Source organism: Eretmochelys imbricata, chromosome 12 (assembly GCF_965152235.1).
Source record: "Eretmochelys imbricata isolate rEreImb1 chromosome 12, rEreImb1.hap1, whole genome shotgun sequence".
NCBI lineage: Eukaryota > Metazoa > Chordata > Testudines > Cheloniidae > Eretmochelys > Eretmochelys imbricata.
Window position 1 is genome coordinate 23,754,625 of NC_135583.1, and position 15,955 is coordinate 23,770,579.

Consider the following 15,955-nt stretch of genomic DNA (forward strand, 5'->3'; position numbering starts at 1 on the left):
TAACCAAACCCTGCTTGTTGTCCTTGACTACAGCAAGGGAACAGGTTGGGTGGATGTCACTATTTTAGATTCCTACATGGTACGTAATGAGTCACACCCAGTGCTGGTCCAAAGGGCAAGCAAGACCTATCAACACACCTTATGTATAGACTGTACATGAAAGGTAAACAAAAAGGTGACTGAGTTGACATGAGCTTTTTCTTTTAATAAAATGTATTTTCTCCCTTGTATAATTATTAATGCAGAAATAAACTTACGGAGAGAAAAAGAGAGAAAGCCTGTATATATATGTAAATGTGCTCAAAATTGCCTAGGGTATATATTATAAAAGTGGAGCTTATTTGCAGCAGCTAACAGACATGACTTTCCAGTTCACAACTGTTTCTAACATCATCTTGATAACTGCCTTGGCCCTGGTCTACACTAGGACTTTAGGTCGAATTTAGCAGCGTTAAATCGATGTAAACCTGCACCCGTCCACACGATGAAGCACTTTATTTTTACTTAAAGGGCTCTTAAAATCGATTTCCTTACTCCACCCCTGACAAGTGGATTAGCGCTTAAATCAGCCTTGCTGGGTCGAATTTGGGGTACTGTGGACACAATTTGATGGTATTGGCCTCCAGGAGCTATCCCAGAGTGCTCCATTGTGACCGCTCTGGACAGCACTTTCAACTCAGATGCACTGGCCAGGTAGACAGGAAAAGAACAGCGAACTTTTGAATCTCATTTCCTGTTTGGCCAGCGTGGCAAGCTGCAGGTGACCATGCAGGGCTCATCAGCAGAGGTGACCATGCAGAGCTCATCAGCAGAGGTGAGCATGATGGAGTCCCAGAATCGCAAAAGAGCTCCAGCATGGACTGAACGGGAAGTATGGGATCTGATCGCTGTATGGGGAGAGGAATCCGTGCTATCAGAACTCCGTTCCAGTTTTCGAAATGCCAAAACCTTTGTCAAAATCTCCCAGGGCATGAAGGACAGAGGCCATAACAGGGACCTGAAGCAGTGCCGCGTGAAACTTAAGGAGCTGAGGCAAGCCTACGAGAAAACCAGAGAGGCGACCGGCCACTCTGGGTCAGAGCCCCAAACATGCCGCTTCTATGATGAGCTGCATGCCATCTTGAGGGGGTAGCCACGCGGTGGGGGGAGACAAAATGCAACCTTGTAACGAAAGCACATGTGCTATGTATGTAATGTTAACAGCAAGGTTTACCCTGAAAGAGTGTAGCCATTGTTTTATAAAATGTGTCTTTTTAAATATCGCTGTCCCTTTTTTTTTCTCCACCAGCTGCATGTGTTTCAATGATCACAGGATCTTCTCCTTCCCAGAGGCTAGTGAAGATTAGAAAGAAAAAGAAACGCACTCCTGATGAAATGTTCTCTGAGCTCATGCTGTCCTCCCACACTGACAGAGCACAGACGAATGCGTGGAGGCAAATAATGTCAGAGTGCAGGAAAGTACAAAATGACCGGGAGGAGAGGTGGCGGGCTGAAGAGAGTAAGTGGTGGGCTGAAGAGAGTAAGTGGCGGGCTGAAGACAGGGCTGAAGCTCAAATGTGGCGGCAGCGTGATGAGAGGAGGCAGGATTCAATGCTGAGGCTGCTGGAGGATCAAACCAATATGCTCCAGTGTATGGTTGAGCTGCAGCAAAGGCAGCTGGAGCACAGACTGCTACTACAGCCCCTGTGTAACCAGCCGCCCTCCTCCCCAAGTTCCATAGCCTCCACACCCAGACGCCCAAGAACGCGGTGGGGGGGCCACTGGCCAACCAGCCACTCCACCACAGAGGACTGCCCAAAAAACAGAAGGCTAGCATTCAATAAATTTTAAAGTTGTAAATTTTTAAAGTGCTGTGTGGCATTTTCCTTCCCTCCTCCACCACCCCTCCTGGGCTACCTTGGTAGTCATCCCCCTGTTTGTGTGATGAATGAATAAAGAATGCATGAATGTGAAGCAACAATGACTTTATTGCCTCTGCAAGCGGTGATTGACGGGAGGAGGGGCGGGTGGTTAGCTTACAGGGAAGTAGAGTGAACCAAGGGGTGGGGGGTTTCATCAAGGAGAAATGAACAGAACTTTCACACCGTAGCCTGGCCAGTCATGAAACTGGTTTTCAAAGCTTCTCTGATGCGTACCGCGCCCTCCTGTGCTCTTCTAACCGCCCTGGTGTCTGGCTGCGCGTAACCAGCAGCCAGACGATTTGCCTCAACCTCCCACCCCGCCATAAACGACTCCCCCTTACTCTCACAGATATTGTGGAGCACACAGCAAGCAGTAATAACAGTGGGAATATTGGTTTCGCTGAGGTCTAAGTGAGTCAGTAAACTGCACCAGCGCGCCTTTAAACGTCCAAATGCACATTCTACCACCATTCTGCACTTGCTCAGTCTGTAGTTGAACAGCTCCTGACTACTGTCCAGGCTGCCTGTGTACGGCTTCATGAGCCATGGCATTAAGGGGTAGGCTGGGTCCCCAAGGATACATGGCATTTCAACGTCCCCAACAGTTATTTTCTGGTCTGGGAATAAAGTCCCTTCCTGCAGCTTTTGGAACAGCCCAGAGTTCCTGAAGATGCGAGCGTCATGTACCTTTCCCGGCCATCCCACGTTGATGTTTGTGAAATGTCCCTTGTGATCCACCAGAGCTTGCAGCACTATTGAAAAGTACCCCTTGCGGTTTATGTACTCGGCGGCTTGGTGCTCCGGTGCCAAGATAGGGATATGGGTTCCGTCTATGGCCCCACCACAGTTAGGGAATCCCATTGCAGCAAAGCCATCCACTATGACCTGCACATTTCCCAGGGTCACTACCCTTGATATCAGCAGATCTTTGATTGCGTGCGCTACTTGCATCACAGCAGCCCCCACAGTAGATTTGCCCACTCCAAATTGATTCCCAACTGACTGGTAGCTGTCTGGCGTTGCATGCTTCTACAGGGTTATCACCACTCGCTTCTCAACTCTGAGGGCTGCTCTCATCTTGGTATTCATGCACTTCAGGGCAGGGGAAAGCAAGTCACAAAGTTCCATGAAAGTGCCCTTACGCATGCGAAAGTTTCGCAGCCACTGGGAATCGTCCCAGACCTGCAACGCTATGCGGTCCCACCAGCCTGTGCTTGTTTCCTGAGCCCAGAATTGACGTTCCACAGCATGAACCTGCCCCATTAGCACCATGATGCATGCATTGGCAGGGCCCATGCTTTCAGAGAAATCTGTGTCCATGTCCTGATCACTCACGTGACCGCGCTGACGTCGCCTCCTTGCCCGGTATCGCTCTGCCAGGTTCTGGTGCTGCATATACTGCTGGATAATGTGTGTGGTGTTTAATGTGCTCCTAATTGCCAAAGTTAGCTGAGCGGCCTCCATGCTTGCCTTGGTATGGCATCTGCACAGAAAAAAGGCACGGAACAATTGTCTGCTGCTGCTTTCACGGAGGGAGGGAGGGAGCTGGGGCCTGATGATATGTACCCAGAACCACCCGCGACAATGTTTTAGCCCCATCAGGCATTGGGCTCTCAACCCAGAATTCCAATGGGCAGCGGAGACTGCGGGAACTGTGGGATAGCTACCCACAGTGCAACACTCCGGAAGTTGACGCTTGCCTTGGTACTGTGGAAGCACTCTGCCGAGTTAATGCACTTAGAGCATTTTCTGTGGGGACACACACACTCGAATATATAAAAATGATTTCTAAAAAACTGACTTCTATAAATTCGACCTAATTTCGTAGTGTAGACATACCCTTACAGAGTAAACCTTCTTCACATGTGAACTAGTCTCTAAGGTGCCACAAGTCCTCCTTTTCTTTTTGCGAATACAGACTAACACAGCTGCTACTCTGAAACCTGAAAAAAAGCTGACACCACAACTAATTATTTCCCCCTTCATCTTTTAATAAAAAAAAGTTTTGGACATTCCTTTTAACTGTGTACACTAATTCCTTTAAAACTGTCTGTACAAGTGATTGGATACCTCAGGAGACCAGTAATAGCATCTAGAGCCTTTAACTTATAGCTTGCTGGTTTCAGTTAAACCCAAGCCAAATGAGCCTTTGGAAGGCAATTTGGTGTCTTGTAAAATTAAATTTGGTGGTCTCAGTCCAGTTCTCAGTGGACAGACATCCACATCACAAATTCATACTGATTTCCTTTTGGGGAGTCTCCCCCTAAGTCAAGAACTAAATGGACACTGAAGCTGAACTGGCCCCTTACTCCTAGAAGTTGTCCCTCCAGGTCCAGGTTGAGGAATACTGGCAAGCCACAATAGAGACGTTTGTACTGACACTTTCTGTACTGGAGAAGCTCTGTGGATAGAAAGAGGACTTCAGTCTCTAGGGTTGTGAAACTGACACCTTTCATAAACCCTAAATGTATATTTATACAAAATACATTAAAGAGAACTAGCTCTATGATTCAGTACTCTTCAGAGAAATATGAAAGTTTCTGAAAGTGGCTTCTTCTTTGAGCCGATGCGTAGAGGCACCTTTCTTTCACCATGTGAACTCCTTCATTAAAGAACACTGGAATAGACCTAGTCTAAAAAAATACTTTTGGGGCTGACAAAAATTGGTTGCTTAGCTGAAAAGGTCTTCTAATAAAGATGGGGCAGAATTGTTGTCAGTACATTTTATTGATACCTTGGAGCAGTTTCTTAAGAAAACGGTTATCTAATAATGGTGGTTTCTTGTACAGGTTTCATTTAATATTATAGATGGTTGTGAAGTGAAACTTCTGTCCCAAACTTTGCTGCTCAGGACCACCTGTAGTGTATCCTGGTAAGCCTTCATGGAATAAGGGGTGGGACCAAGTCAATTCACCCACTGCTGTCTTCTATCCTTTGGATAAAAGAGGCAAATGTGAGTGATCACTAATGATAAAATATCTAGGAATGTTAAGAAAACGTGTAAGCCACTGCTTAAATGTAACTTGTAACAAACCAGAGAGAATCCAGAGGAAACCAACAAAAATGATAAAAGGTTTAGAAAACGTGACCTATGAAGAAAAGATTGAAAGAATTGGACATGTTTAGTCTAGAGAGGAGAAAGCTGAGGGTACACATAACAGTCTTCAAATATGTAAAAGGTTGTTAGTGGATGGTGATCAGTTGTTCTCCATCTCCATCGATTGCAGTTTTCAGCCAGCAGATTTAGGTTGGATATTAAGAAAATCTCTCTAAGTCAGAGGTGGGCAAACTATGGCCTGCGGGCCACATCTGGCCCGCAGGACCATCCTGTCCAGCCCCTGAGCTCCCGGCCAGGAAGGCTCGCCTCCGGCCCCTCCCCCACTGTCCCTCTTTCCCCGCAGCCATGTGGGCAGCACGGCTTGTGCCTGCCCACCTCCCAGGCTTTCCAATAAGCCTGTTCTGCTGCTCTGAGCCGCATGGTAAGGGGGCGGGAGGAGAGGGGTTGGATAAGGAGCAGGAGGTCCTAGGGGGCAGTCAGGGGACAGGGGGTGGTTGGATGGGGTGGAAGTTCAGGGTGGTGGTGGTCAGGAGACAGGGAGCAAGGTGGTTGGATGTGTGGGGTCAGAGGGTCCAGGGAGCAGTGGGGTTTGAATAGGGGGTGGGGTCCTGGGGGGGCAGTTACGGACTCGGGTCCTGGGAGGGGGTGGTCAGGGGTCAAGGAGTGGGGGGGTTTGGATGAGTCAGGTGTCCCAGGGGGCCTGTCAGGGGGTGGGGGTTTGGATAGGGGTCAGGGCAGTTAGGGGACAGGGAGCGGAGGGGTTGAATAGGGGGTGCAGTCCCAGGGGGCTGGTTAGGGGCAGCGGGTCCTGGAAGGGGGCGGTCAGGGAACAAGGAGCTGGCAGGGTTGGATGGGTCGGGAGTTCTGAGGGGGGCAGTCAGGGGGTGAGAAGTGGGAGGGGGCAGATAGGGGGCCAGGGCCAGACTGTTTGTGGAAGCACAGCCTTCCCTACCCAGCCCTCCATACCGTTTCGCAACCCTGATGTGGCCCTCAGGCCAAAAAGTTTCCCCACCCCTGCTCTAAGTATAGCTAAGCACTGGAAAAGGTCCTAGGGAGGCTGTGGAATTCCTATCCTTAGAGATTTTTTAAGAACAGTCTAGACCTATCATGAGTGGCTAGACTTTGACTCTTCAGGGTCAAGAGGAAAAAAAAAAGTAGTAAAAGCTTATTTTTGACACTAGTCAGCAGATATGACTCAAGGAAAATAGAGAACAGCTCTGTTAAGTACCATAATGCAGTTTCTGCACAAACATTTTTTGAGTTGAGCAGCACTTTAAATAAACTGGCCCAAATTTGGCTCTGTGAGTTTTATCAGCTGTAAGTCACTAACATTCATGTTTCCCCCTTTCCACATTGAATACACATCGAGTATGTTTTACACTTTGATTCTGGAAGTGGATCGATTTCATGAAATTGCAGGTGCTATTATCCTTTACTCTTCAATCCTGACAGCAGTAGTCATAGGCGCCGACTCTGGATGCTCCAGGGCTGGAGCACCCATGGGGAAAAATTGGTGGGTGCAGAGCACCCACCGGCAGCTCCCCAACCCACCCCCCTGCTCCAGCTCACCTCCGCCTCCTCCCCTGAGTGGGCCGACACGACTTTCTTCTGCCCCCATCCCAGCGCTTGTGCTGCGAAACAGCTGTTTTATGTGGCAAGCCTGGGAGGGAAGGGGGAGGAGGAGGAATGGCACGTGCTTGGGGAAAAGGAGGGGCCAGGGCGGGATCCAATAGGGGCAGGCAGGGGGTGGTGTTGGGGCAGGGGACGAGGCCGGGGCCACGGGGAGGGGGAGGGGCAGCACGAGCACCCACCAGCACCAACAAAAGTTGGCACCTGTGGCTGCAGTGATACTGGTACCGTGAACTAGATTCTTTCCATGTCTGTTGTGGGATCATATCTGGGATTTGTTGGCCTTCTTAACTCTGAGTTTGGAAATGATTACCATCTTTCTTGTAAGAATCATGCTTAAACATGGTTAACTACAGTGTTTCAGACCAATAATTTGGAACAATGCACTGTGGTGTTTTTTATGTGGGTTTCAGAGTGGTAGCCGTGTTAGTCTGTATCAGCAAAAACAACGAGGAATCCTTGTGGCACCTTGGAGACTAACAAATTTATTTGGGCGTAAGCTTTCGTGGGCTAGAACCCACTTCATCGGATGTGCGTATGTCTCACACTCCCCTGGTTAAAAGGTCTGTAAAGGCAAAAGTGCTAGCTCCTGGGATCAATAATTTTGCACTTGAGTGACCTCTTTTGGCCAGTAAATGTGGCTGTGAAGAAAGTTGTATTCTGCTTATTCATCCTTATAGAGGAAGTGTTAGTGTTGCTGTGTGATGAAGCTACAGGAAATTAAAGATGAAATCCCAGAGGAACCTGGCCCCACTCCCCACACCATTCCAGGACAGGCACAGGATTAGGAAAGGGATCTCAAACACCTGTCCTGTTATTTCCAAGTTCATTGTTATTTTGATGTCACAGTCCAGCACCCTGCAAACATTCATGAGGTCATAGATGTTAGAAACGGAAAAGCCCTGTTAGGTAATGCAGTCCTACTCCCTCCGCAAATACAGGGTTTCTTTCTGCAGTGTTTTCTACTGTATTGCCACATCTAGATTTAATCTTGTCAGGGACAAGTGTGTACAGGTGGTGGTGGCTTCTGCTTGCTTCTTAACTTGGAAATATCAAGATGTAAAATATGAGCCAATGAATGATACATTTAAAATTATTAGGGTTAGAATTATTATTAGGGTGCCCATCCCTCCCTTATTTCAAGGGATTGTCCCTTATTTAATTGATTTGTCCCATAGCGTGCCCATCCCCCCCTTATTTTAAGATGTACTGAAATGTATTAAAACTGATCACAAGTTACATTTTAAACATTACATTGAAAGTTGATGACAATTGCATTGTATGCCTGAGGGTAACAGAACTATAAACTCGGGAGAATATACGTGGTACTTCACACCATCCCTCAGCACCCCAAAGGCTTGACGGGGGCAGGGGGTCTGAGCAACAGACGCCCCCTGGGGTTGCGGCCTCTGGGCACCTGAGCGCAGCCCGGGCAGGCGAGAAGAGGCCAAGTCCGAGCGGGCCGCAGGTTGTTCTGCTACGTCCCCAGACAGCGATGGCGGCGCCAGCCCGGCGCCCGCCCCCCCTCACGTGACAGCGGCGCGGCCCAGGCGTCGTGCTCAGAAGATGGCGGCGCCGGAGGCCAGCGACAGCGAGGAGGAGGAGCTGGCGGGCTATGGCACCGCGCTGGAGCCCCTGCCGGAGGGTAAGGGAACTCGGGGGGCACAGCCGCTCCGCTTGTGCGGAGGCGTCCCCCTATCTAGCCCGGCTAACGCTGCGGCCGGGCGGCGAGCGAGGGGCCGTGTCTCCCCGGAGCGCTCTGCCCACATGAGGCGGGGGGGAGCCGCCTGGAAGCAAGACCCAGCGGGGCTACCCCCGTCTCGGCCGCCGCACGTCCTGGCTGCTTCAGGGAGCGAGACGAGCCCACTCCTCTCCATGGCCGCCGCCTGGTCTGCGGATTCCTTCTCGTGCTGCGTCCCGCAAGTGCCTGTCCCTGCGAGAGGCGCGCCCCGCTCTCCCGGGTCGGGGCCCAGTAGACACGGGGCCGCCTCCGCCTCGCCCGCGAGGCTCCCTCTCGCCGGGGGGCAAAGGGGCTGGGTGGGCGAACGCCAATGAACCGACGCGGTTGTGCTGCGGGGTGTTCGTGGGGAGGGCAGGGTTGACGACACCTCCTCTGGGCTCGGCCTGGTGGTTGCGGAGGCCCGATGTCGTAGTGCACGCTGCACAGGCAACACAGTCGTAGCAGGGCAGGTCTACACTACAGCCTGGATCCAGGCTCCGAGATCGATCCACCGGAGGTCGATTTAGCGGGTCTAGTGAAGACCCGCCACATTGACAGCAGATCGCTCTCCAGTCGCCCCTGTCCTCTACCCCGGAGGAAAAGGGTAAGGAAAGTGGACGGGAGAGTTTCTCCCTTCGACTCTCTGCAGTAACTCAACCTAAGGTACATCAACTCCAGCTGTGTTATTCACTGCTGCATACCGTAGGTTGACTTACCGTGGTAGGGTAGATGTAGCCTGAGAGGGGAGTAGGTGGTAGAGATGATAGTCTAAAAGATGGTAAATGTACAAAACAAATAAACTGGAGGGGGTGTAGGGGAGTCCCCTCTAATCTTTGAGGGCTTGTCTACACTACCAACTGGATTGGCGTGCAGCAGTTGATCCAGCAGGGCCGATTTATTGCATCAAGTATAGACATGATTAATCAACCGCTGAGCGCTCTCCTGTCGACTCCGGTACTCCACCAGAATGAGACGTGGAATCGACGGGAGAGTGTCAGCTGTCCACTCGCGGGAACGAAGACACCGCAAGTGGATCTAAGTACGTTGACTTCACCTGCTGCTAGGCTATTCACGTAGCTGAAGTTGCGTATCTTAGATCGACCCCGTGTGGTAGTGTAGACAAGCCTTCAGTTACTGAAATCTCAGGTGTTACTTGTAGCAGTAGGAGGTCCTCAGTTTTCAGACACAAGTGTGATTAAGGCCTGGTCTGCACAAGGATTTTGTACAAATTTGATTACGATTGTGATTTTGTTTACCGAAATAGTTGTACTAGTGCAACTCATAGTGTGAACACAGTTATGCTGGTATAAAGATGCTTTATGTGAGTATAGTTTATTTCCCTTTCTGTACAAGAATAAGCTAGAGCACTTGTACTGCTTTAATAATACCAGGGTTGTTAAAGCTGTACAAAATTTGTGTGTAAACAAGGTCTCTTTTAACAAGGTCACTGCTAGGCCAAGTTCTCAAATGAGTGTGCTTAAATGGAACATCAAAAATCCTGGCACCATTGAAGCACTGAGGCTTCAGTTCTCAGTACATTCAGATTGTTTCAACAACCTGGAAGTTCCATGCATTTCTGTAAGGCCTTGTTGTTGGTGTTCAGATTTTTAAAATTAAAGCTATATTATATTTATTAAAGTTGACCTTTTTTTCATTTCTATACTCAGATAACCAAAACTACTGTGCATGGCTGATACAAGGCTTTTGCTATAACAGAATTATATTTCTCATAAATGTTGGAATAGAACTGATGGAAGTAAACAACGAAAGCCCTCATTGTTATTTACTTAGAAAGATAAAAGTGGAAAGCAATTAATTGTTGTAGAAGTTAGACTCTATACAATAAAATCCCTCTGTGGTTTGTAGTGCTTCTTACCCAAGGATTAGATACAGTGTTGCTCATTTTAATACTGTTTCCTATTGCCTTATAAGGGTCAGGGTCAATACTTTTCCTGTTATATCCAGTTTCATAAATAGGCATCCTACCATCAAAAGCACAGAGTGCATGTAACCAGCTGTGGGTGGGTGTGCCTGGATGTATGTGCAAAGGTGCACTGGCCACATGAATGTTTAACCTTTATTCTGTGTATTATATATGTACAGTATTATATTTCATTGGTAAATATTTGCATAATGTAGGAATCCTGCCCTTTAAAGGCCATGACAAGAGTTTTGGGGCCTTAGAGGCCCAATCCTGCAAACACTTAACCCTGGGGCTTAGTTCTTACTGCCATGAGTAGTGTAGAAGTCAGTGGGCAGTAAGCACTGGATACAACAATGTTTCAATTGTCTGTCCCTGAGACTATAAATCTCTTGGAGAAATGACAATATTTTACATGTTTTGCCAAGCCAAGCACACTTTTGGTTTTCAGTAAATAATAATGAGTTTACACACAACAATGAGTTTACACAAAAAGGAGATTATATATATACACTTTAAAAGTGCTTATTATGCAAATCTCTCTGTTCCCTTGAAGTCGTCTTGTTAAAATGTGATTTCAGCACAGTCAGTTGTACCAAATATTTCAAGGTCCATGATCCTGCAATAGATTGCATGTCGGCAAACGTCTGCACCTGCACAGAGCCTCATTGACTTCTCTTAGGCGGATGGTGCTATTGCAAGTGTTATTTTTTTGGCAGGTTTCAGAGTAACAGCCGTGTTAGTCTGTATTCGCAAAAAGAAAAGGAGTACTTGTGGCACCTGAGAGACTAACCAATTTATTTGAGCATGAGCTTTCGTGAGCTACAGCTCACTTCATCAGATGCATACCGTGGAAACTGCTGCAGTTTCCACGGTATGCATCTGATGAAGTGAGCTGTAGCTCACGAAAGCTCATGCTCAAATAAATTGGTTAGTCTCTAAGGTGCCACAAGTACTCATTTTTTTGGCAGTGTCATGCAATTGAGGTTCTGACCACTTAAAGATAGTTTTAAAGGTCCTGTTGCAATGATAATGTTGTTATCTCTGTCTCGATTAATTTCAAAATTGGATAGTTATATTCTGCCTTCCAAATTCCTAAAGCTTCAGTTGGGTATGATATTAATAACACTTAGCACTTTCCATTTTCATAATGCTTTACAAACAGTGCTTAGAACACCCTATAAAATAGGTAAATAAATATTCTTCCAGTTTTACAGATTGGGACATTAAGGAGACAGATGGTTTGTGGTTTGCCCACAGCCATGGAAAAAGTATCAGAACTGGGATTAGGATTTAGGAATTCTTCATCACTATTTTTATTTTCTTATTCTCTCAGTTTCTGTTTTAAATAGCAGCATGTAGTGCTGACATGCCTCTTCAGAGGTGGCTGCTGTTCCTTTGAGGAACAAATAGTGACTGAGAAGAGTGGGGATTTGATTCTCTTTTCAGGTTAACTCACTTTCCTGTTTTTTGTATTTTGATAATTGTAGGTGAACGAATTAAGAAGCCAGTTCCTCTTCAAGAGCAGACTGTTAAAGATGAAAAGGGACGATACAAACGTTTTCATGGAGCATTTAGTGGTGGTTTCTCTGCTGGCTACTTCAACACTGTTGGTTCAAAGGAAGGTCAGAGATTGTGTCTGAAACTAGTTCCTCTCATGGAGAAGAACTGAAGTAATACTTTATCAAAACATAACACTACTCAAATTATTTTTGGGAAAACAAATGTAAATTGGCATTATGTATTTTTTTCTGCTGATGTTCACTGTAAATAGTTATACTTTTCTATTAAAATGAATATAATTGAAGATGCTACCTTTGGAATGCTCTGCTTATGGATGCATCCGTTGTGTTGGCATGTCCTTAAGGTGTTTCTGATTAATAGAATGACAAAATGGCTACGTATAACCTTTCCTTACTGCGTTCATACATTATATTAGAGTTTCTTTTTATACATTTCTTAAAGATTTGCTTTCTTTTAAGGATGGGCCCCTTCAACTTTTGTATCATCACGTCAGAAGAGAGCAGACAAAACAGCCCTTGGACCAGAAGACTTTATGGATGAAGAGGTAAGTTTACAAAAATGATACAAAAAGTTGTGGCATGACAATACTTCACATATTTGGGTATTTTATTACTGTGTATATTGTTGCATGAATTTATGTAGATACGGATAATAGAATCACTTTTATTATAGATAGTACTAATAAAAAAAAATTGTAAGAATGATCCATTATTTTAAATTTTCATCAAAGAACTGATTTAATCTTGTCAGGGATAAGTGTGTATTTAGTGATGGTGGGTTCTGCTTACTTCTTAACTTGGAAATATCAGGATGTAAAATATGAGCATCCCTTCTTTTGCTGGCAGACTAGTTTTGAGGGCTGCGGGGTGTTGTTGGGAGCTGTTTCAGGCCTTAAATGTTTGTAGGCAATTTAGTTAAACAAATTAGGGTTTTAAAGAGTCTAAATGAAAATCATTTCATGTTCTACTTACTGTGTGTGTGTGTGTGTGTGTGTGTATATATATATATATATACACGCAATCATAATTCTAACCAGTTTTCTTATGGACCTTAGAGTCTTCTAGGTCGGACCTGTTTAAAACAAAAAGAAAAGCCTTACAGAACAGAAAGCAAACAAAACTTTCTAGGTCTCCATTATAAAGAAGCATATGTAAATAAAGACTGTGATTTCTGAAGGTGCTTAAGGGGAGGTAGGTGCCCAATTCCATTGAAACTTAATTAGAGTTGGACACCTAACTCCCTTAGGTGCCTTTGAAAACCCAGCTAAAATAAAGAGCATAAACTCCAGGTTTCCTTCAACTGTCATCTTTAATATTAGTCTATATTTGAAGAAAAGTTATTTCTAATTAGAATTTTTCTATTGTGTGTGTGTGTGTGTTTTTCAGGATCTTAGTGAATATGGGATAGCGCCTAAAGAAATTACAACGACAGATGACTTTGCTTCCAAACCCAAAGATAGAATAAAAGAAAAAGCTAGGCATATTGCAGGGATAACTTCATCCATTCCAGGAACCACTGCACTGGATGATTTAATAGCACCAGCGAAGTAAGTAGATATAGCACCTCACTCCCAAAACCAAAACACCTATGCTGTATTGGCAAGTAAAAGAATATCTGACTACTGCATTCAGTGCAAATTACTGCAAAATATATAAAATTGTATTTTCAAAGGGACCTCCACCTGCCTTTTTGTTTTGCACATGCAAATTTGCATGCACAGTCATTTGCAGTTCTGCATACAAGGTACATATACAAATGATAATACATGAAGAATTGTGCTTACAGAAAACTGCTATGAAAATTTGGCCCATACTGTTATGAATTTATTTATAGCTTTCAGGAGATTCACAAGAAATACTTTTATATTAGGCTGTCAGCATAAATGCTTTGTTCTTAATTTTCTCCTAGAATAACTATTGGTGTTGAACTGTTGCGAAAAATGGGCTGGAAAGAAGGACAAGGTGTTGGACCTCGAGTAAAGAGAAAGCCCCGCAAACAAAAGCCTGGTATGTTCAATTAAGTTTTGAGTAATGGAAAATAAAAAGTTTCTAGTCTTCTCTGTGCTATTGAGAAGATCTTTTAAAAACCTTTTATTTGCTCTGGTTTAATTTTAAAATGTAACTAAGGCCTGGTCTACACTGGGGGGGAAGGGGGGAAAGCTACGTAGCTGAAGTTGATGTACTTAGATCTACTTACTGCGGCGTCTTCACTATGGTAAGTCGACAGCTGACACTCCCCCGTCGACTCCGCCTGCGCCTCTCGCTCTGGTGGAGTGCTGGAGTCGATGGGAGAGTGCTCAGCGATCGATTTATCGTATCTAGACTATACGCGATAAATCGACCCTCCTCTGGATCGATCTCTGCCTGTCAATCCAGCGAGTAATGTAGACAAGCCGTAAGAGAAACTTACTGAAGAATTGTAACTTTATGGTATGGTGCTGTTATGTCTTTGCAGATCCTGAAGTAAAAGTATATGGCTGTGCGCTACCACCTGAAGGATCTGAGGTATTATGCAGGCAAAAGTTACTGTTATTTATATAAAAATTACATGTAAATTATATTTAAAGTATAACATATATATATATAAAAAATCTAACTATTATACGACTAGAATAGTAATATTTGTAGTGTTGGTCCCAGGACATTAGAGAGGCAAAGTGGATGATGTAATATCTTTTATTGGACCAAGTTCTGTTGGTGAAAATGACAAGCTTTCAAGCTACGCAGAGCTCTTCTTCTGAATATTAATGGTTGGGTTAAGGTAAACCCAGAAGAGCTCCTTTCCTAATCAGGCATGTGCAGTGATATCCGTATGTATTTAGAGAACTCTGAAGCTTTTTCAGAATTGGACTTCATCTTAACTAAATGTTGCTGTGGAACTTACATTTTTATACTGCTGTACAGAGTTTAATGTTTGTTTATTGTAATGTATTTTAACTTTTTGTAAAAGGATGAAGAGGATGAATATCAGCCAGCGAATGTGACATTTGCACCCAAAGATGTGATGCCTGTAGACTTGACTCCTAAAGAGAATGTCCGTGGACTTGGTTACCAGGGTCTAGACCCCACCAAAGCATTGTTTGGGGTTTCAGGAGGAGAACACCCCAGTCTTTTTACTGATGGTTCTGAAAAGACAAGTAATCTACTTGGTGATCTGAGACATAGTAAAGGAAGAAAACTGGGTATCTCAGGCCAGGTAAAACATTACTGTTTATACTGTGGTGCAGTGCCAGTTATAGGAAATAAATATGTTTGTCTTAAAATCTCTCTAAAATGGAATTAAAACAAAGTTTTAAAGCAAATTAAAAATACCATTTCTGTTATTAAAAAATAATACTTCGTACTGCTCTGTTCCCTTCTGTCTGAGAATCTGAGAGAGAACATGAATTAAATCTTAATAATATCTTGTGATGTAGGATAGTAGTAGTATACCAAATTTGAGATGGGAAAACTAAGGCACAGATAGGTAAAATGACCAAACACCAATAAACAGGGTCAGCCTGAATCTTGAATTTAATATATTTTTATTGGTTGAAAGAGGTAAGAATTATTGGTTCCTATTACATTATGCGTGACATTCCAATATTAATATTGTGATTTAAATAAACTGTGGGAGAGTGGAATAAAACAGACGTATACACTTTTTTTTTTTTTTTTTTTTTAACATTGAAAGTACTCTTAAAATTGTACAGTAGAATCTGTAAGGGCCAAATGCTATGCTTCCTAGTCAGTAATCAGGCAACACTTCTGTTTAAGTCCATGGCAATTTTTGCTGTAAATATAGATATTTCTGTTATTACAGTGTTGTTTCATATTCTCAGAGAGCCAGGAGCAGTAGAAAAAAATCACTACCTTATCAATGGGAAGCAATGCTTTCATTAAATGATCCCTTTCACAAGGTAGTCTCATTTTTTTTTCCTACTGTTCCTGGCTTTCTGAGAAATAAAATGTAAATAATTGATTTTTATTTCTCCATGAGGCCTGATAAAGATGGAAAATACTCAGAAATTGTAGAATGATCGCAAGAAACTTTAAGTGTGGTTTGAGAACAGTACTGGGAGGCAGGCTACCTTACTTCTGTTGCTGTTGCTAACACGGACTTGCTATGAAGCCATGGGTGAATCCATGAAGCTTCTATATGGCTTAGTAGTAAGTTAATGGGTGTAATGGAACAATATCATGATGAGTGTGGTGTAAGTAAAA

The 15,955-nt window shown here is 44.6% G+C and overlaps 2 protein-coding genes across 3 annotated transcripts in view; both read left to right on the forward strand.

Annotated features, from left to right (window-relative positions):
• Positions 1 to 1,911, forward strand: part of FAAP24 (FA core complex associated protein 24) — a 68,539-nt gene extending 66,628 nt beyond the window's left edge. For both annotated transcript variants that reach the window (XR_013347699.1, XR_013347700.1), the window contains one exon: positions 1,289 to 1,911. The gene's annotated coding sequence lies outside the window, so the exon portion shown is untranslated. The remainder of the gene's footprint in view (positions 1 to 1,288) is intronic.
• Positions 1,912 to 8,122: 6,211 nt separating this feature from the next.
• Positions 8,123 to 15,955, forward strand: part of GPATCH1 (G-patch domain containing 1) — a 29,357-nt gene continuing 21,524 nt past the window's right edge. The window contains exons 1-7 of the mRNA XM_077831589.1: positions 8,123 to 8,233; positions 11,720 to 11,854; positions 12,212 to 12,297; positions 13,139 to 13,299; positions 13,662 to 13,759; positions 14,208 to 14,257; positions 14,703 to 14,948. Of these exons, the coding sequence (XP_077687715.1) occupies positions 8,155 to 8,233; positions 11,720 to 11,854; positions 12,212 to 12,297; positions 13,139 to 13,299; positions 13,662 to 13,759; positions 14,208 to 14,257; positions 14,703 to 14,948 (855 nt within the window). The 5' untranslated portion in view covers positions 8,123 to 8,154. The remainder of the gene's footprint in view (positions 8,234 to 11,719; positions 11,855 to 12,211; positions 12,298 to 13,138; positions 13,300 to 13,661; positions 13,760 to 14,207; positions 14,258 to 14,702; positions 14,949 to 15,955) is intronic.